Here is a 23,372-nt window from a genome sequence, read left to right on the forward strand (position 1 = left end):
CAAAATTTCAGAATTTTTTATTAGTTAATTTTCATTACATTATTTTTTGTCACTGCTTGTTGACTACGTTCAAATATTGGTTCATTTTGATTAAATCACTATTCCTGTTAAATTGCATTTTTTACATGTCATTGGTTACGGTCATTACAATATTTAATATTAATTTTATTTATTACATTTGTTAATATTCATTTTGATATTTTGCCCAATCTAGAAATTCATTCAATATGGATAAGATTTCGTACACAGATAATTTATTAACCGATGATTTTGGCCCACAATTTTAAAATAATAGTATGACACTATTGGTGGTTTTCAATTTCCTATTTAAGAAATAACTTGGTCATTAAGTTAGAAGGATTTATTAACCGATGATTTTGGCCCACAATTTTAAAATAATAGTATGGCACTATTGGTGGTTTTCAATTTCCTATTTAAGAAATAACTTGGTCATTAAGTTAGAAGGGTGATGGATAATATTTTTGATATTGAGAGAAACAATTTCCAAATAGATAGAAACCTAATCTTTTTCTTCTAAAAAACTTTCCAAATGACAAATTCAAAGAAGACCTATTTAGATGGATTTATTGACCTTTTGTGTGTGTATTATTCAAAGGTCAGATTTCCAAGATGGCTATATAGTGGTTTTTGAATATAATATATATGGATTTGAAGTAACAAAAATGTGTACCTAAATTAAAACATTCAACATCATGGAAGGACATTATTAAATTTATTAGCACCTAATATTTATATTGTCTATATGTGTATCTTTTTATCATTCAATCATGATAAAATTGTTTCTTAATTTAATTATGTTAGGATTAAACATTTATCATCATGTCAAAATTTATAGTTGATAGGAAAGGCATTATTTTACATTTTGACTATATATGTCCATCAAACAAGCATCATGTTCGATCATGACTCTGACTCCTGCCGCCTTAACCCCCATATGGGCCTTAACCCCCTATAGTTGAGATATTGGCATATTACTCAAGTAATTGTTTTCGTTTTTCATTTAACGTCTTATATTAGTATTGAAATTTGATTAATTTAGATTCACATTTAGAATACGAATTGATTTTTCAAATGGTCACCCATCTAATAGTTATTATTTCAAAAAGTTACTTTATTATTGAAGAAAATTAGAATTAAGAAAAAAATGACTTTCTGAGACAATAATTATTAATTGAGTGACCGTGTGAGAAATTAATTTCATAAAATACTTCATGACAACCCTTAAGATGGTGTGAGGTTGGCATTTCAATAACATGTGGATCATGCACTTCTCCAAACTAAAATGTGTAATTTATATTGAAGGATTTGGTAAAATGTCCTATTCAATTAACACATAATAAAAAAAACCCAATTGTCAAAAGAGTAATTCACATAAACTCTACTTTCTGTAAAACATAAAACACCCTAAACTTTTTTTCAAAGTTTAAAATATTTTATAATGATTTGTATTTTTGTTGGATTTTTCCTCAATTTGTTTTGTGTGAATTATATATCAAAAGACATAAATATTGAGGATAGTTCATGTCTAAAATTTAGAACTGTTTAAATGAGATTTTGAGTTGGTCGAGATTGAAAGACTCTATTAGCAATTAAAGTTTTTTAAAGCTTAACTTACATCTTATCCTTTTTATTTTTAATGATTTGCACCCTAATTTTCTTAATTCTTTGCAAAGGCATAAATATCTCGTTTCTAATTATTTACAAGAAATAAAATAGAAAATTACATATAAAGAAAAACAAAAGGTGATTTAATTTTTTTTTATATATATATATATATATATTAAATAAAGGTCATTTGTAACTTCTTTTTCATTAAAATGCAAAACAATCATTTGTTTCTAGTACTTCCTTTATTTTTCTGTCTTTGTACATCTGTTAAAAGAAAGAAAAATTAGAACAATTAATTATCTTATTGGTAGAAAGTAATTTAATAATATAATTATTATGTTTTTAAATACTAACAAATATAATAACTATTTCTATATTATCCTTATAAATAATCGAAAATGCAACCTTTTATAATTTTGCAAAGAACTATGAAGATTAGGCTGGATATTATTAAAATGATAAAATAAGGGGTAGGTTACAACTTACAAAAGAGAGTATACATTAGAATTTAGAGGTGTAAATTGCGATTTACTCCTCAATTAACTAACTAGCCTTTCATCTTAATATGTATCATTTATAACCTCCTACCTAAATTATATCCTCGATCATAATTCTTTTTATAATGAAATAAAATTGCTTTTTCACCCTTAATTACAACTCTTCTATAGAATAGAAATATATATAGCATTATTAAGTGAACACGTTAAAAATATTGTTAAATTACAGTACTTTTTATTCTGCCTTTGTCAATATTATGGGCCCATGGCTGTCGTATATATACATTAATTAAGTAATAAAATAGAAATATAAGCAGCATTATTGAGTAAACAATGAATAACATTTGCTCTTTCCGTTTTAATTGACCTACATATATATTATATTTTTTTCATATACAAATTGTACTTTCTGATGAAGGATATTCAATTGATCACCCTTTATTCTACTAGCTTCGCCAGTAAAAAAATATAAATGATATTATTGCGTGAACAATTTAAATAATACTTTTATAATCGACAAAATTACTTCTTTTCCCTTGTACAATGATTATGGCTCCTCTATAAAATAATAAACCTAGATAGCACTATCCTTTGTCTCCTTCAATCATCATCAAAGCTAAACAAATTTTCATGGAGTCAAAGGAAGCAATTTTGTATGTTAATGGAGTTCGTCAAGTGTTGTTTGATGGATTAGCCCATTTGACACTTCTTGAGTATCTTAGAGGTTAGTTTATGGTATATAGTATGATCTACTCATTTTTATGAAATCATAATGGTTGTGATTGAACTAGTAGTGTCGTCTATTAAAGTCACTCGATTTTGTTTGATCGATCAGAAGTCATTTAATTTTGTTTAGTTAGCAATTAGCATTATGATCAATTTAGAAGGAAATAAATTTTTATATTTAGTTAATGTCGTGACAACTCTAAATTTTTAGAAAAATAAGTATTATTAAAAAATTAAAATCAATATGTGAATTTATTTAGGACTACTTTATGTATCCGATCGATCTAGTTCTTAACCCGCTTAAAATGAAGAGATAAGTTGCCAAAACATACTTAAACTATCCTTTTTTTTTGAGTATCATATCTTAATTATTACTTATTAGTTTGAGAAACATGTCTCTCTTTTTTATTACACTCTCCTCATGGTGTGTACTACACTATCTCTTTTATTTAAAAAGATGGCCACACTATTTCCTCTCACTGTACCTCGTTCAATAATAATTTAGATACTATTTTAATTTTTTTTAAACAAAATTCTATCCCACCTCACTTAACTCTTCGCTTTCATTTTTTTTTCTCGTTTGTGTTAGATATATACATACATTTGTAGAAAAGTATTTTTTACTTGCCGCAAGACTTTTTTAAAACAATTTTTATTTCTATTATATTTAGTACACAAGTAAAAAGAATATTTTCCTAAAAATATATGTACATATCTAACACAAAATGAGAAAAGTATAAAATAAAATAAATTAGAAGCAGAGAGTTAGATAGGGTGAGATAGTTTTTTTTTTTAAAAAAAAACAATTTAATTTTTTATTGATTAATTTGAACTAGATATCAACCTAAACTTTAATAAATTGAACCGAATAATTAAATGAGCGAAAAATAATTACCCCAGATTTAAATAAATTAGGCAAATTATAATTTCTTGCGCTACTTTTATGACATCTAATTCAGCCTTGCCAATTGAATTATATCTCTAGTACATAATTGAGTTATTTAATATTACTAGGCATAGCACTTCAAATATGCAAAATGAGTTATGCACTGCTATTCCTATATTATCATATTTATATGGGTGCATTTGTGAAATTAGTTAATTCATTAGTGTTTGGCTTATTTTTTAATTCACTTTTAAAAGAATAATTTGTTAAGAAAATTAGTTTTAATTTTTATATGACAAAATTTAAGATCACAAATGATTAAAGAATATTTTAGTACATTTGATATATCTGTAATTTAAAATTATAATATTCAAAAGTGTTTCATTATTTTCTTAAACTTTGAGTCAATTCAAAATAAGTCAAATAAATTTAAACGAAGGAAATATTACATATTTGTAAAACGGGACATATAAATAACGCATTTCGGTTACATATTTATCTTTCTACCAACAACTTCATTTTGAGAAGGTGTATCAACACATGAACATGGATGAAAAGTACAATATTGTCTCATCTAGGATTGAAACAACTCTGACAAATATTTTTTAGTATTGTCCCTTCTTATAATATACACACTGATGTATTGAGTTGAGTTTCGACTTCAACACAAAAATTATAAAAATAAGTAAACATTTCAAAGTAACTTTTCATAAAATATATTCAAGTCATTTGAGAGAACTCATCTATAAGTTTAACAAAAAACTTATGTTAAATTTTAAAAAAGACATAACATGATTTCCAAACATCAAAATAAACTAACTTAAAAGTCGATACACCTACTTAATCCTTGGACATATCGAGCTACAATGATATTTATAAATTGACAAGACTCTCAATTTAATAAAGAAACAATTCTAAAAAAAACCGGGACAAAATTTCTTCAACATGTGTAAAGAAAAGAATGTTCCAATTGACATGTACCTCAATAGAGATACAATACTAAAGTAGACAACCAATCGATGCTTCCAATATTAATCATGAATGTAAAAATCATTAGATATATGTCCTTTATCAATAACTATATTAATCTTTAAATTGCTAAATAGACAATAATTAAAAAAAAGAAGAGATATAATAGTCAACGTTTCTTATAAGCTCACTAACATACATCAAATTAAAAATCAATTTTGATAGACGTATTAGAGATGACAAGGTAGTTGATTTGATAATTTCAAAATTCATAATATTATAGATTGAATAATAAGTTATCGCTATAGGAAAATATACTCTATGTGATAAAAAATGTATTAGAATTATCCATCATGTGATATGTGATACTAGAATCAATAACTAATTTAATAAAAAAGGAGATAAAACATGTTTTTCTAAAAACACAAAAAAGAAGTAATTGAAATAGATTTTTTAATTTTTGAATTGTGAAAATTTAGCACACTTTTTTTTTTATCGAAATTAAAATTATTTTATTAGAAGACATAAGAACCACAATTTCAATCATTTTCTCAAATATATATATAATTTTAAACAACACAAAAACTCATCATCAACAAATATAATCAGAATAAAATATAAATTGACTTAAGCAATATGAGAACTAATCTTCAATTCAAAATAAAGAAAATTTAGTATCTAATTCTAATTAGTAAAAATGAGAGAAAGCACCGAACAATCATATATATAAATTAGTACTTTTTCTATTTTAATTTATTCATTTGATTTTAATTTTATATAACAATTTAAAAAATATAGCTTTTTTTTTGAATTTGTTTGTTTGATTTTATTTTATATAACAATTAAAAAGTAGCCTTTTTATTTTGAATATAAATAATTTATCACCTGAAAAGTTAAAAATAAAAAGTTAATACATTAATTTTCAAATAAAAAAAAAAATAATATATATGCGCCGGAATGACGAGCACACGCCGGGAATGAAGGCCTAAATAATTTAGTTGGAACACGTGCCGGCTTTTGATGGACACGTGAACTGGATGGGTGGCGCGCCTAAGAAAACTGGTTCTGCCGAAAAAGTTACTCCGTCTCCTCCTACGGTTGCGGTGACACAGAATGACCTCTTTCGTAACAGATCCAAAACAAGATGAAGCCATTTTCTGATACCATGTAATCAACCAATAAATTGGAAGATCTTAGGTGAGCAATTCATAAATACAATACATTATGTTACTATTCAGGCATTCAACTCTTGTGGAGCTGATGCATACCGATAAATTGGGAAAGAAATCGAACTAAGCCTAAAGAGCAAGTTAACTAATTGCTCTTGAACAACTGGTTCAGTAGAACAGAGGAATTGAGAAGAGAAAGAGAGAGAACTGATCTTTTACAATTGGATACCTTTACAATTGGGTTTGATCTCCTATTTATACACGTGAACTAAAAACAGACTCCCATAGTTAGTTATAACTAACTAGGCTACAGCGTTAACCGACTAACAACTAGCACGTGCAACTCACATGACCACTAACCGAACTAATGATTTATTTATTAATTGGCACATATCAATACTTCCCCCTTGAGACCATCATTGTCCTCAAGGATGAAAAGAAGGAAATTGTTGAATGAATGATTGGTAATCCTCCCAGGTACTGTCTTCTTCAGCCGTGTCAAACCCCTTGATCAACAATTTAGTAAGTAGTTTGCCATGTTGGTTGATCAGTCGCCTGTCAAGAATAGCTTCTGGTGCTAGCAACACATGTCCATCATCTGAGCAAACCAAAGGCAGAACAACAGAAGCAGTGTGGTCGCCCAACTTCCTCTTGAGCTGAGAGTTGTGGAAAGTAGGATGGACTTTAGCATTAGGGGGTAATTCGAGAGTATAAGCAATAGAACCCACTTTTGCTATGATTTGAAAAGGTCCAAAAAACTTTGCAGCCAACTTCTGGAAGGTGTGAGCTTTCAATGATACTTGTCTGTATGGTTGTAACTTCACATATACCTAATCTCCTACTGCATACTCCCTTTTAGTCCTTCTTTTATCAGCTTGTGTTTTCATTCTGTTCTGAGCTCTTACCAAATGAGACTTGAGACTCCTTAAAGTAGACTCCCTAGCTTGTAGACTTCTATCCACTAGATCCAACTTAGATTCAAATGCCATGTACGGGAGAAGGGGTGGTGGTTTCTGTCCATAAACCACCTCATAGGGGGTTAAGTTTATAGAGGTGTGAAATGTGGTGTTGTACCACCATTCAACCAGTGAGAACCATTGAGGCCACTTTTTAGGCTTATCAAAAGTCATACATCTCAGATACCCTTCTAAACACTTGTTAACCACTTCAGTTTGGCCATCAGTTTGTGGGTGGTAGGCAGTCGAAGTGAGAAGAGACACATTCTGCAGTCGAAACAACTCCTTCCAAAATTTGCTAGTGAACACAACATCTCTTGTCAGATACAATTGTTTTGGGCATGCCATGAAGTTTGAACACCCCATCCATAAACAACTGAGCTACCTCTAAAGCTATGTAAGGATGTTTTAGGGCCATGAAGTGGGCAGCTTTACTCAGTCTATCAACCACCACAAAAATAGCTTCCTTGCATGCAACATTAGAAAGACCCTGAATGAAGTCCATGGAAATATCTTGCCACACCTTATCAGGAATATGCAAAGGTTGTAGTAGGCCAGAGTATGCAACATTTTCACCTTTACACTGTTGACAAACCTCACAGTGCCTAACGAATGAATAAACATTAGGTTTCATTCCCTTCCAGTAGAAATCCTACTTTAATCTTTGTAGAGTCGCCCTCATGCCTGAATGACCACCTCTAGAACTGGTGTGATAGAAATCCATCATGTCTTTCTTCAGAGTAGGGACATAGTCTACTATTATCTTGCCATTCCTACTTAACAGCCCAACATGAAACTTAAAATAGGGCTTATGACCTCCTGCTCGCTGAATTTGATTGATCAACTTCTGTAAGGAAGGGTCCTGTGACCAATAAGCCTTGACTGCTTCTAATAGTTGAGACTCCACTCCAGAGATACTGTTGAGCTGAACTAGATCATCCTTCCTTGAAAGGGCATCGGCTACCACATTATCTTTCCCTTTCTTATAAGCAATTGAATAGTCATAGCCAAGAAGCTTAATCAACCACTTCTGCTGACTTGGTGTAGTAATTCTTTGTTCTAACAAGTACTTTAGGCTATGGTGATCAGTCTTAATCACAAATTGTCTGCCCAAGAAGTATGGTCTCCATTTCTGTACTGCAGATACCAATGCAAGTAACTCTCTCTCATAGACTGATAATGCTTGATTATTTGCACATAACCCTTGACTAAAAAAAGCAATTGGTCTATTGTCTTGAAGTAACACAACTCCAATCCCTCCTCCAGATGCATTCGTTTCTACCACAAAGCTCTTGGAAAATTTGGGAGGGCCAACACATGTGCTAAGGTGATGGCAACTTTCAGTTCTTCAAAGGTTGTAGAAGCTGTAGGATTCCAATGAAAAGTGCGCTTCTTAAGGAGATCATAAAGAGGTCTAGCAGTGATCCCAAAACCCTGTATAAATTTTCTATAGTAACCAGCAAGGCCAAGGAACCCCCTCAAGGCCTTAAGAGTAATTGGTTGAGGCCAATTCAACACTGCTTCCACCTTATGGATATCCGTAATTGCTCCTGATTCAAAAATAATATGGCCTAGGTAGTCAATCTGCTTAGCACCAAAGGCATATTTGCTCTTCTTCACAAACAACACATGGGATCTCAATATCCTGAAAGTTTCCCTTAAGTGAGACATGTGAGCATTCCAGCTTTGGCTATAGACTAGAATATCATCAAAAAATACAAGTATGAATTTTCTGAGATGTGGTTGAAAAATCTAGTTCATGAGGCTCTGAAATATGGAAGGGGCATTGGTTAAGCCAAAAGGCATGACCATAAATTCATAATGTCCTTGATGTGTTCTAAATGCAGTTTTTGGGATATCAGATTCAAACATCCTAATCTGATGGTAGCCAGATCTTGAATCCAATTTAGAAAAATACTTAGCACCATGAAGTTCATCCAATAACTCTTCAATCACTGGAATAGGGAATTTATCTTTCACAATATGGCTATTCAGTTCTCTATAGTCTACACACATTCTCCAAGTACTATTTTTTTTCTTCACCATGACAATAGGTAAGGAGTAAGGACTGGTACTATGCCTAATTACCTCCGAGTGAAGCATGTCCTCCACCATCTTCTCAATTTCATCATTTTGTACTGTAGAATATCTGTATGGTCTAATGTTTATAGGAGATGTCCTATCTTGCAATATAATCTTGTGATCATGGAGTCTAGATGGTGGTAGGTTTTTGGGAACCTCGAACAAATCACTATATTCCTCTAAGATGCACTCCAGATCATTAACCCATTCTATATCACTGTTTGGAACTGCCTCAATTGATAACATGCTGCCATTTTCCTCCTCTTTATAAACCCCAAACGAAATCATACAAAGCTCTGCTGGTTTTGCTAGCAACTTGTCCATGTTGTCCTGATGAACCATCTTTACTGCAGCAGGTTGTATTCCTCTTAAGGAAATTTTGCGGCCGATAATAATGAACTCCATTTTTAGCCTTCTGAAATTCCACATTATGTCTCCTAATGTTATCAACCACTGAATTCCCAAAACCATGTTGCATCTACCAATAGGCAAAACTAACATATTAGAATCAAATGAAACCCCTTGCATTTTCCAAGCTAGTTTCTTGCACACATAATTGCTCAGGATTTTCTTGCCATCAGCAACCGATACAAAAAAATGTGAGATAGCTGTCATCACACACCCCAACTTCTTTGTTGTATTCAAGTCAAGGAAATTGTGTGTGCTGCCCGTATCAATCAACATATGCACTGCCTTGCCCTTCACCGACACAGTAACTTGCATGGTTCTAAATCATGGGATCCATTCATAGCATGTACATATACATGAGGTAAAATGGCCCCTTCATTATCAGTCTCTAGGCCTTGACTAATCATGGTAAAAAATTCAGCAGGGTCTACCATTATATCATCCTCAATTTCTTTGGGTTGTCCTTCTCCTTCTTCTACTTCCATGTAGAATAGTTCTCTTTTTCTTACAAACATGACCATAACTGTATTTTTCATCACAGTTAAACCACAGACCCTTACTCCTTCTTTCCTCCATTTCAGCTGGTGACAACAATTTGACATGTTTAAGTTGAGGCTTTGGGTTGTTGGCCAAGGTGGGGTTTTGAAATTTAGAAGTAGTTGGGGTATGCTTCGTTGGTTGGTTGGATCCATAGGAAAAATAAGAGTTAGTAGCAGCAAATCTATGTATATTTCTGGGATTGGAAAGTATTAATGGTTCAGAAAACACTTGCTTTTGGACAACTGGTGTTTGTTCCTGTATTCTAGCTAGGTTAACTGCTTTAGCTAGTGACCTTGGTGCGAGCATCTTAACAAGTAAACCAATTTCTGGTTTCAATCCCCTAACAAAGCAACTAGCAATCTGGTCTTCTGATAATTCAACCCTAGTGAGCAGTTCATCAAAAAGATCAACATAGTCTTGAACAGAGGTTACCTGTCTCAAATCCTTGAAATCACCCATTGGATCGTCAAATAATTCAGCTCCTAACCTGGCAAAGAGGCTTCCGACATACTCAGTTCATCGTGGCCATTCCCTGGAAATTCTGTGCTTCATATAAGATTGGTGCCATTGGAGTGCCTTACCCTCGAAATTGCAAGATGCCAACTTAACCCTTGAGTCATCTGGAGTTTCGTCTACATCGAAGAACTGTTCACATCGGTAAATCCATTCCCTCAACCCATGTCCATCAAATTTAGGGAAATCCATCTGATAGTTACGAGTTGGCAACTGATAATTTCCCGATCTATTTCCATCTCTAGGAACTCCTTCAGCTGCTGGTCTGGTACCTCCATTGTTGTTCATAGACGTCGCGAACAACCTTCGAAATTCGTCCATGGCTTGAGCCACACTAGCATCCACTGATTGTCGAATCTCTGCAACAGAGCTGGTTACACCTTCCATGGAGTGTTTGAGACTGTCAACTTCCTTGTGCAACTCCTGCATCCGAGTATTGTGATCTCCCATTGTTACAGATCAGAGAATCACTTGCTCTGATACCAATGATGCGTACCGATAAATTGGGAAAGAAATCGAACTATGCCTAAAGAGCAAGTTAACTAATTGCTCTTGAACATCTGGTTCAGTAGAACAAAGGAATTGAGAAGAGAAAGAGAGAGAACTGTTATTGATCTTTTACAATTGGATACCTTTACAATTGAGTTTGATCTCCTATTTATACACGTGAATTAAAACAGACTCCCATAGTTAGTTATAACTAACTGGGCTACAGTGTTAACCGACTAACAACTAGCACGTGCAACTCACATGACCACTAACCGAACTAATGATTTATTTATTAATTGGCACATATCAGGAGCTGAGTAGCAGCGGAGCCAAACACTCTTTTTTAATAGTATAATTTTTTTTTGTCAAAGGATTTACCTGGCTTATGTCAAGTTCAAGTGGGTAGCTGTGAGTTCCTGTATTTATTTGACTCTAATGAACATGTTCATTTGGGAGATTTATGTTAAAGTGTAAATCTAACTCCTTAAAGGATTCATCTATCTTTAATCTGCAACTATTCATATAGTATATTTTCAGGTTTCTGGATATTCTGTAACTTCACTGGCCTAGAAGGGATTTTAAGTTTGCTTGACAGAACTAAAGACATAGTTTAATGCTGCAAAAAGAGAAATAATTTAATGAAAAAAAATCATTATAGATAGGAAATATTCATGAACTGAGTGGAAATCACTCTCTTCTGTACAATCTAACCTTTGGAGAGAATTCGTTTTGGAACTGCAATCCTCTGCATCACTGTAATGCAGCTTTTGTAATCTAGCTTTCTGCAGTTGGTTCTTAAAATATGCATGGTTAGGGCTGCAAAGTTCCACTCACGCATAGCTATGGAATATAAGGAAAAAAGAAGTTAAGTGGCAGGCCTATTCTGAGTTTCGAACTGTGTGCCGCAGACCCTCGGGGATTTCTCGGTTTAAAAAAACAAAGGAAACAAAAACATGCTGTTTTGTTTTCCAATTAAATCTTCATCTTTACCGAAAAGCATGAGGTTATGTTTCAGATCAATAGTGTACATATATTATCTGATCTGTGTTTAAATGTCCAAACCACTTTCTAACAAAGAAGTCCTTGTAGCTTCTTGATTTGAGCATAGTTGAATGTCCCATTACATGCATCTATAGATGTCAATAATATCTGATATGTGGATGCTGCTTTAGTAAATCTTCATGGTTCTAGTGTTTATAATTTCTTTTGATGCTCATTTCTTTGCCGCAGTGTCCTCTCTTGTCCAAATGTTCAGTCTTTTATTCTTCTCTCATCTCTCTCACTCTCTTTATAATTTCATAAAAATTGACGCATTCATCTCAGTGCATGTGTAAGTAATTAAATTTTCTGTAGTTTTACTTTTGACTACATAAATTGCTTATGCTCTAATCTTATGACCTTCTTTATCGTTTAATACATATATTTCAAAATTTGAATAACCAGTTTCTTCCTTTTCCTACTTTTCTATCTATTAGAATCAAATATTATCTATATAATTCTATCTCCATGTTCTTTAGTGTTTGTGGCTTGCTGGTTTAGTTATCAATGTATTTGTATTTTCCCTTTAGTAATAGTAAGTTAAACAACCCGCACTTATACACTGTGTGTCCATTTTCGAGTTGTTGGATCCATAATTTTGAATGGATATGTTTTTTCCTTGTCGTCGGAACTCACTACACCTCTTAGCCTATATTTTCTGCCAGCCTCTTCAGGAATTTGTAGTTTCTATTTCTGTTCAGATAATTGATCTGGATTTCTATGATCTCTCTCTGTTCCATTCTGGTGGTTTCTCTGAAGTTGCTCTTTCTTTGGCCGTACAGAGATAGGCCTGACAGGAACCAAGCTAGGCTGTGGTCAAGGTGGCTGTGGGGCATGCACTGTCATGGTTTCTTATTTTGATCCGAATTCGAAGAAATGCGTGTGAGTTTCTTTCTATCTATGTCTCTTTTAAGTCTCTGTTGTCCCTTTTGTGCTTGGGCGTGGGTGTATGCATGACTAAATGGGTAGCAATGATTTCTGCAACTGCTTTCTTGAAAAATGAATACACTTTCTTGTTTCTCATTAATACTATTGAAGGTTTGGGGCTGGTATATAAACCCCCTTCCCTTAAGAAAACACCCACCACCAATAAAAAGAGACCTACTACCAAAACTTGAAATGACAAATTATGTGCAAGATGTCTTCATTCTTGTATCCAGGAACACGAGCTTGTTGTAATATTGTTAGTACATTGGACTTTAATACCATTTTCGTATATCCTTGGTGTCATGGCCAATTTGCGTGTGCATCAACTAATTTAACGGGGTACCCGCTACCTTCCACCAACACAGGTATCGGGTAACTTTGTCTACCAAGACTTGAATAGATGAGAAGAAATCATCTAGCTTTTTTTTTGGTCAACATTGGGATTTCAAACTTTAGATCTCATGGTTTTTAACCCACTTTATTGACCACTAGGCCACATCCTTAGGTGCTAATTTTAATACCTTTGCTTACTTTGCAAGAAGTTCTCTTAGGACGTGGAATATGAGTCTGCGGCGGATGCAGTTAGACGTAGTAAGAGAAACTAATGGTGAACATGGATAGTGAAGAGATAAAAAGCATAATGTAATACTCATATTGGCAATAATTTGGTAAACATAAAGTCTACTTGATTTGGTTAGCCTGGGGTACATCTCTTCAATTGAGTTAGTATATGACCAACACTAAATTTTACATAAATCATATTTGGTTTCTCATGTTATAATTTCTCTATAGGCACCATGCAATAAATGCATGCTTGGCTCCTCTATATTCTGTGGAAGGGATGCATGTCATCACAGTGGAGGGAATCGGGAGCAACAAAGTTGGATTGCATCCAATTCAGGTAACATAGTTGGTTTCATATGTCCCCTGTTTTTCTTCACATGGTTTTTCTACATAATTTATTGATGGAAATAGGGTTGATTTCTCATATGGTCACTCAATTAATAGTTGTTATTATCTCATAAAACCACTTTTCTTCTTGATTACAATTTTTTCAACAAAGAAAGTGACTTTCTGAAATAATAACTATTACTTGAGTGACCATGTGAGAAATCTAACTCGATGGAAATATTTCCTTATGCAACATTTATTCTGACTCTCCTGCTATGTCCACTACATCCTAAAGGAATCATTTGCCCGCTTGCATGGCTCACAATGTGGATTCTGTACTCCTGGTTTCGTGATGTCCATGTATGCATTGCTACGATCATCTAAAGAACCGCCTACAGAAGAGCAAATTGAAGAAAACCTTGCAGGAAATTTATGTCGATGTACTGGTTATAGGCCAATTATTGATGCATTTCGAGTATTCGCAAAAACTAACAATGCATTGTACACCAAAACATCTTTACAAGGCATTAGCACTGGTGAGTTTATCTGTCCTTCAACGGGTAAGCCTTGTTCATGTGGGCCGCAGGCTGGAAGTAGTGAGGAAGAAAGGATCGAGAAAAATTTAAGCAATTGCTGTGGCTGGAAGCCATTTCACAATGAGACTGATGGAACCACATACACCAGCAAAGAACTTATTTTCCCTCCTGAACTTTTATTAAGGAAATTGACTTATTTAAGTTTGACTGGATCAGATGGACTAAAGTGGCACAGGCCTTTAAAACTTCAACATGTGTTGGATCTAAAAGCAAGATTTCCAGATGCCAAGTTAGTTGTTGGAAATACAGAGGTGGGAATTGAAGTCAGGCTTAAAAGAATTCACTGTCCTGTATTAATATCTGTTGCACATGTTCCTGAACTTAACCATATACGAGTTGAGGATTGCAGCTTAGAAATAGGTGCTGCAGTGAAATTGTCACTGCTCGTGGATGTATTAAAGAAGGTAAGAGACGAGCGTCCTGAGTATGAAACATCATCATGTCGAGCTCTCATTGACCAGATAAAGTGGTTTGGTGGAACACAAATACGGAACGTTGCATCGGTTGGCGGGAATATCTGCACTGCAAGCCCAATATCGGATTTGAACCCTCTTTGGATAGCAGCAGGAGCAAAGTTTTGTATAATGGACTGTGAAGGAAATGTCAGAACATGTTTGGCTAAAAATTTCTTCAAGGGCGATTCTAAAGTGGATCTCAGAAGTAGTGAAATTTTACTGTCAGTATCATTGCCTTGGAACAGGCCATTTGAATTTGTGAAAGAATTTAAGCAATCTCATAGGAGAGATGATGATTTTGCCATCGTGAATGCTGGGATGCGTGTCTGCCTTGAAGAAAAGCACCGGAAATGGGTAGTTTCAGATGCTTTGATTGTGTATGGTGGGGTCGCTCCATTTTCATTTGCTGCATCAAAAACTAGTCATTTTTTAGTGGGGAAAAATTGGAACAAGGAGCTGTTGCATGGTGCTTTGAAAATTTTAGGGGAGGAAATTGTGCTGAAGGAAGATGCACCGGGTGGGATGGTTGAATTCCGAAAATCATTAACGTTTAGTTTCTTCTTCAAATTTTTCTTGTGGGTTTGTCATCAAATGGATGGACAACCATCATTTATTGAGAAAGTTCCAGCTTCACATATTTCAGCTGTAGATTCATCTCTTCGACCATACGTTGGTTCAGTTCAGGATTTTGAGATTAAGAAGCAGGGTAATTCTGTGGGTTCCCCTGAGGCTCATCTTTCATCAAGGCTTCAGGTAACAATGTTCATAACTTGATAAAAGAACTTATAACCTATTTTTAACTCATTTTTCACTATTGAAGTTGAATTTAAGTACATCTAGCCTGAACATTAGACTAACTATTCTTTACAAAAAGTATAATCAAACACAACTCCATAAATTCCAAAAAAATGAAATATTTGGAATCTATGGCAAAATGCCTACTAAGACATTTAGCGTTTGGGGTAGTGGTTTCACGTTTTAGCTTTTTCCCATTTTATTTGTTTTCTGGCTTGTGTAGGAGCATATTTCTATCGATAAACACCATTGGTGCACTTTAATATTCGTGGATCCAATAAGTAAATGGATTTTTGTATTACTTTATTAATAATTACCAACAACTTTGGGTCCGTTTGTTGCTTCTAACTTTGCTTTGGTATAACTCTTCCTTCTGGGAAGGAAACTTTTACTATAATCGTGATGTCTATAGTGTACGAACTTTGAAATTGTTTGTCTATTCTGGAACTGACATTCTGATAAAATAGTTGTCCTTCATCTGCTATGTTTGTCCCAAATCACCACTTAATATTTTTGCTGGAAAACGTGACCATTTTCAGGTATCTGGAGAAGCAGAATATCTTGATGATGGGCCAACGCCACCCAATTGTTTGCATGCTTCTTTGGTATTGAGCGAAAAACCTCATGCTCGTATACTTTCAATAGACGATTCGGGTGCCAAGTCCTCTCCTGGATTTGCTGGAATATTTTTGGCTAAAGATGTACCTAGTAACAACAAAATTGGAGCAATTGTTGCTGATGAAGAAGTTTTTGCCACGGAGTTTGTCACTTGTGTGGGTCAGGTATGACACCATGCTTTGAGATGTTATTTCCATGATTAAATATATCTATACCCTAATATAGATTAATATTCATGTTAAAGAAATGGACCTTGGGCCTATTATTTTCTGGGTGAATACTAATATTTTGTAGGTTATCGGAGTTGTTGTAGCTGACACACATGAAAATGCAAAACTTGCTGCTAGAAAAGTTCAAGTTGAGTATGAAGAGCTACCTGCAGTTTTATCAATAGAGGATGCTATACAGGCTAACAGTTATCATCCTAACGCGGAAAGGCGTCTGAATATGGGTGATGTTGAACAGTGTTTTCAATCAGGTCAATGTGACCATATTATAGAAGGAGAAGTTAGGGTAGGTGGTCAGGAACATTTTTATTTGGAGCCTCAGGGCACTTTAATATGGACAGTGGATAGTGGGAATGAGGTGCACATGCTCTCATCTACCCAGGTACTTCAACAGAAATCTAGTTATTTTCTCATGGTTTGTCAAGTATATTTTGGTTTATAGGACATCAATTGTGGTGTTGGGTTCTTCGTTTATTTTTTTCCCCATAACATCTGTTGTTTGCTTGGTTACATGTAATTTTTAATAATCCCTTTAAAAAGGCGGTAATAAGTGTAATTGCTATCCATCGGCCATTGAATTGACAGCCATTTCTTCTCCATAAAGCTTCAATCCTGTCATGGAAGTCAATTTCAGTTAATAAATTGCTATTATTTCCAAAGAGCACTAGATGTTAATGTATGTTAGAAAACACAAGAATATACACTGCATATTTTTGTATTCTTGAAAGTCCCAAATGGCACACATTTTACCATGATATGCATCTTAAAATGCTTATTCTGTACTGCTAGTCTTTACCTTTTTACGCAAAGTAAAAAATCATGCAAAACCTATCTTTAACTATAAATAGCATAGCTCCTTGCTAAAGTTCATCATTTTGCTCTGCATAATTTTGCTTCTCACACTCGCATGATATATATGTGTGATCGATTATAATTATCTAAGTTTGGCATTGTCAGATTAGAAATAGTCATGAGTGTGCTCTTTGACTTCAATCTTAGTTAGTTCCTTAAGTTTGTTTAGAATTCTACAGATCATTATTATGCTGTAAGCCTGGTTTGGTTCGACATATGAATTAGGTTGAAACCAGCTTAAAATGCTACATCCCTGTAATTTAATATCTCTGCTGAAAATTTGGTGACAGATTCATTGTCTATTTTGCAGGCTCCTCAGAAGCACCAGGAGTATGTTTCTCACGTTCTTGGTCTTCCGATGTCAAAAGTGGTTTGCAAGACTAAAAGGATAGGTGGTGGATTTGGAGGCAAGGAGAGTAGATCTGCTTTCCTTGCTGCTGCAGTTGCTGTTCCATCATACCTGTTGGATCGTCCAGTGAAACTCATTCTGGATAGGGATATAGACATGAAGATAACTGGGCAGCGGCATAGCTTTTTCGGAAAGTACAAGGTAAGTAGATGAGTTTGTGATCATGTTATACACAGCTAGACCCATTCCATGCAACATTTGTATGGCATGGGAAAGCTTGTTCAACTCATTCACATCTGCGGTATTTATTCTCAAGAGTTTCTGGGAAACACATGATATTGTAGTTTAAATTTGAATTTGTGTACTAGTATCTGGTGAACAATTTTTTGTTATTTGAGTGTGTCATATATGTTGTGATGGACGAATATGTATTCCTTCCAATTTACCGAAAGACATTGAACTGCTGAGCAACATAAACAGATGAGAGTTCTTTAGGCATTTTTTGGAAATAATTTAACTTTAAACTTCTCATTTTACCCTCAATGACATGATTTTATAGCCATGCATATGTCATGGCGTGTTTCAGTCCACTAGTTTCAAAAGTTTGTCTTTCTTAAACTGCGTGCACAGTCAAACTGGCTCACATAAAATGAAATGGAGGAAGTAGCATTTTTTTTTTTTGGATTGGAGGAATAATTTGACTACTCTTTTCTTATTTTTAGGTTGGTTTTACAAATGAGGGGAAGGTGCTTGCCTTTGATCTTAGTATCTACAATAATGGTGGAAATTCTCTAGATCTATCACTTACTGTACTTGAAGGTGCTATGCTCCAAGGGAACAATGCGTATGACATACCAAATATGAGGGTTTATGGAAATGTCTGCCTCACTAATCTTCCTAGTAATACAGCTTTTAGAGGATTCGGGGCCCCACAGGTTATGTTAATGGTTGAGAATTGGATAGAGAGGATTGGCATGGAAGTTAACAAAATCCCTGAAGAAATAAGGGTATGCATGTGCTTCGGATGATTTTCTAACTAGTCTTTCTTCCTATGAGATGCATGTCAGCTGCTTCATTGTCCCTTGCTTTCTTTAGTCTCACAGGTCATATATATAAATTGTTTCTCTTTTTCACCAGGAAATGAATTTTGTCAGTAAAGGATCAATCTTATATTATGGTCAGAAAGTTGAAGACTGCACCTTGGGGAGAGTCTGGAATGAATTGAAATCTTCTTGTGACTTCATTAATGCTCAAAAAGAAGTTGAAAATTTCAATCGACATAATCGATGGAAAAAGCGAGGTATTGCCATGGTGCCAACCAACCTTGGGATATCTTTCACACGAAGTTTGTTAACCAGGTAAGTTGGTGTCTTTGCTGTACAACCTAGAATTCCCACATAGGTCCCTGTTCCTTTGTGTAAATGAGGATATCAATTATATTGCCTTTATTTTATCTGGACACTGCTTTCAGCAAAGGTTTGCTGACCAACCCAAGCTATTGTCTCCGGTTCTTCGTAAACACTACTTTGCTCGATGCTGAGTTTTTCATATATTTATTTTATGATAAAGTATAATCCCAAATATCTATGTTGGTTGGTTATTCACTGACTGATTCACTACAGGCAGGTGCTCTTGTTCAAGTTTACACAGATGGAACTGTGTTAGTCACTCATGGGGGTGTGGAGATGGGCCAAGGTTTGCATACAAAGCTTGCCCAGATTGCTGCATCTTCCTTTAATATCCCTCTAAATGCAGTGTTCATTTCAGAGACAAGTACTGACAAGGTATTGGGTGTGAGACAAATAACAGTATAGCATCGTTTGAAGCTTCTAATTTTCTATTGGTGAAGAAACTGGGAATCATGTGACTTAACACTTATTTTGATTCTAAAATTATGCTGTGATGAGAGAAAGAGCTAGGAATGTGCTAGATGGCGATGAGAGATAATGAACTAAACAAGAAGTTGAATAACCGATATTAAGAACTTGAACATATTCTAAATTTTATTCAGTTTCTGTAGATATTGAGCTTTGCCACTGCCTTTACTGGCAACCTGAAAATTTTAAAGTATATATATAATAACTATCTTCAGAGAAGGTAAAATTGATCTTCCTTGGATCAAAGATGATTTGTTCCTTGGATAGGGAGAGGGGCGGGAAATTCTTCATAGCACATCAAATTTTATTCAAAATCCTTGTGTTGCATCATGCATGCCATTTTTGTTATTCACTTTATGAAAATTATTGCTTGTCTCATCGGCTTTTTCGCCAATCCAGGTTCCAAATGCCTCGGCAACAGCTGCTTCTGTAAGTTCTGACCTGTATGGAGCTGCAGTACTGGATGCATGTGAGCAACTAAAAGCACGGATGGAACCTATTGCATCCAAGAATAACTTCAGCTCTTTTGCAGAGGTTCTCCTTTTGTCCTGGATTTTAAATGATCTTTTCAATTTTGAGTTTATGTTATTTCATTTCTATTCCGGTTTATTTCTCTGTCTGTCATTGAAAATATGTTGATGACTTATTCTTGGACAAGGATGAGAGGAAATTATAAATAAGAATTTCTTGCAAATCTCTTTAATTTAATGGCCTAATAGGTACAATAAATAATATTAAATTAAAGAGAAAACATGGAGGCTGTTGTCAAATCAGTTGTGGCTTGTGATCAACCTTATTGTATTGTCTGTTTAGTTTCTGTTTCCTAGTCTTCTTTTTCTCCATTTTGCTTGATCTTCCTATGTTTAAGACGTACTCTGACATCATCTTTCAGATAGAGAGCGATATATGCATATGCCCTAACACACCTTCCTTCCACCTTCAAATTATTTAATTGTCCCTACCCTACAATGTCTCCTCCTGGTTTCTTGACACAGATACAGTAACCTCCTTATCGGCAGTTCACAGCGTAACACTTCTTAAGCAGTGGATGCAAAGATGTGACATCCCCCTTCTGACTTGCAAAAACTCAAAAAGGTTAAGATGTGCCTTTGCCAACTGTTAAATAAATGGACCTTGGGCCTAGCTTATCTCAAGAGTTGAGGATTGCCCAAGACCATGCAAGAGTCTAAATTCCCTTCCCATTATCGATATGGGACTCTTCACACCTCCGCATGCCCAGGGCTAGACATCTGGAGCGCGAGCAATTTAATTAGCTTTAGTAATGCCAGCAGTCTTGTTGTTTAGTTGCTTAAAGTTTTAGTTTAGTAGGCAGTAAAGAATTAAAAAGATAGAGTATATCCCATTATTTTCTTGGGAACTGTTGAGTTCCACTTTGGTGGGATGAGGAAAAATTGGTCTCTTTGTATGGTCTTGGACAATCCTCATCTCATGAGCTAACTTTTGGGATTGAGTTAGGCCCAAAATCCATTGCTCTATACTACAACAACATACCCAGTGTAGTCCCATAGTGGGGTCTGGGGAGGGGTAGAGTGTACTACCTTGAGGTAGAGAGTCCGAAATCCGATAGACCCTCAGCTCAAGGATGAACAGTCCAAAGTAGTCCAGAAAAAGAAGTACAAAAATCCATTTCTCTATCAGGAACTCAAATTGAAATTTCTTGAAAAAGAGGACAAACTAGGAATTCACAATTCTATACCATGAAAGATTTTTGGTAATGGAGCATAAGGATTTTCTGGTATATTTCATTTTCCAATAAAGCTTCTGGCGCAAATAGTAAAATTTCTTTATATGCCATGTTCTTGTGTATTATTACCAAGCCCCGATGGATTATTATGCATGTTTTTTATATCTCCCCTTCATCATCAGAACATAATTCTTTATTTATCTGGACTTAAATTGTGTTTCTACCTCAAAAGTTGACTCTGAAATTCGCACTGCCTTCTTCTACAGCTCTGTCATGAATCATGATGATAAAAAAGGAACATTGACCACTAACCACATGTCTTGTCTTTGATTAACTATCAGCTTGTCAATGCGTGCTACATGGAGAGAGTAGACCTTTCTGCTCATGGGTTCTTCGTTACACCTGATATTGGCTTTGATTGGAAATCTGGAAAAGGCAATGTATTTAGGTACTACACCAGTGGTGCTTCATTTTCCGAAGTTGAAATCGACACATTGACAGGCAATTTCCATACTAGGCGAGCAGATCTTCTCGTAGATGTTGGGTTCTCCCTCAATCCAGCGATTGATGTTGGACAGGTCATTGTTCTTCTCTCTGTACAGTTTATGTATACATTTTGATTTTTGTCATTTGTTTAACTGGTCTGCTTGATGAAATAATTTAACTATATGAATTTAAAAGTATACCATCGATTAGTAAATGCTGAAGTGATTGATGATAGAAGCTGCAAGTTGTGGCTTTTTTCAGATCTATCAACGTGTGGGTAATGTAGGAGTAATCTCCATTTTGAATGGTAAACAAGAAAAAAGAACAGAGATCCGATTTCTAAAGCCTACCTCCCTTTCCTGGAATTAGAGAAGGTCTCCATTTGTTTGTACTGAGCTTGACAGGGATTATCAGATCTGCATTTTATTCTGATAGCTACAAAGATGACTTGGATACATTTTGTAGAACGCCATTACCTCCCTCTTTGCAGTTTTGTCTATATTTAGATAGAACTAGAACCACTATCTCACAGGATCTTTGCATCTTTCAATCTGAAATGGAGTTTTGCTAACATTCGTGCATACTCCTTATACACTTGATGCAGGTAGAAGGAGGTTTTCTACAGGGTCTGGGATGGTTTGCATTAGAAGAGCTGAAATGGGGCGATAAAGCACACAAGTGGATTTCACCTGGATACTTATTCACATCTGGACCTGGAAGTTACAAGATTCCAACTTTGAATGATGTGCCTTCCAAATTTAATGTCTCTCTTTTGAAAGTAAGTTTCACTGCTATCTCCAATCAATGAGCTGCTATGCACCATTTCTTTAACTGCTTATAATCCTAGTACAGTTGTACTTGAACTACTATATTGTTGTTTCTTTATTCTTGAATAAATTTTCGGCTTATCAATAATATAATTCCTATTTTTATTTGCAAGTCCATATGCATCTGCACACCATATCTTGACTTCGCCTTTAACAATCTGCTTGACATTTACCAACAGAATGCCCCAAACGCCAAGGCTATCCATTTTTCTAAAGCAGTAGGGGAACCACCCTTCTTTCTTGCATCATCTGTCTTTTTCGCCATCAAGAATGCCATAAAATCTGCAAGGATGGAATCTGGTTACAACGACTGGTTCCCTCTTGATAATCCAGCCACTCCAGAGCGTATTCGAATGGCTTGCACCGATGAATTTACAAGACTAGTTGTGGATTCTGATTTTTGCCCAAAGCTAAGTGTTTGATGGTTGAACTGTACTGAATAAGTGAAGTTCTTAGAGCTTCATATGATGTCTTCTTTACATTTTCCCGTGACATTATGCAACACTTTATAATAACGTGTAATAAAGATGCTTCATTACTGTTTCGAACACTTGTAATATATGAATGGAAGAAATGACCCTACAAAAATGTTGTACATTTCAAGAACTTTTACGTGAAAAACTTACTTTCGAAGAGTTAATTATCATTATCTTGGGTAGTGTGTTTTTATATATGCAAAATGACCTGGGAGAGCCATGTACTTGGCTACGTTTGTAAGTTGGACCTTCCTACTTATCAATTTGTCAACTAAATCCCTAAACTCATTAGAACACAATATTTTAAATCTCTCTGACCATTGACCGAACTTATGTGACATTTGATAATGTTGAGTTGGAAAAACACGCGTCGCAACGTATATATCGAC

General features: G+C 34.7%; 1 protein-coding gene across 1 annotated transcript; it reads left to right on the forward strand.

The window, feature by feature from the left end:
- The first annotated feature begins 2,704 nt into the window (after window positions 1-2,704).
- Window positions 2,705-23,180, forward strand: LOC125818182 (xanthine dehydrogenase 1-like). The gene is given in 15 exon segments (XM_049497722.1): window positions 2,705-2,850; window positions 12,685-12,784; window positions 13,622-13,730; window positions 14,016-15,524; window positions 16,106-16,348; window positions 16,479-16,793; window positions 17,574-17,813; window positions 18,335-18,619; window positions 18,750-18,948; window positions 18,951-18,970; window positions 19,235-19,396; window positions 19,889-20,023; window positions 21,536-21,772; window positions 22,285-22,458; window positions 22,687-23,180. Coding segments are annotated over 15 exon segments (4,065 nt in total). The 5' UTR covers window positions 2,705-2,756; the 3' UTR covers window positions 22,930-23,180.
- Window positions 23,181-23,372: the final 192 nt, after the last annotated feature.

This window comes from Solanum verrucosum, unplaced genomic scaffold (assembly GCF_900185275.1).
Source record: "Solanum verrucosum unplaced genomic scaffold, falcon-dt-bn FXZP01000253.1, whole genome shotgun sequence".
NCBI classification, from domain to species: domain Eukaryota; kingdom Viridiplantae; phylum Streptophyta; class Magnoliopsida; order Solanales; family Solanaceae; genus Solanum; species Solanum verrucosum.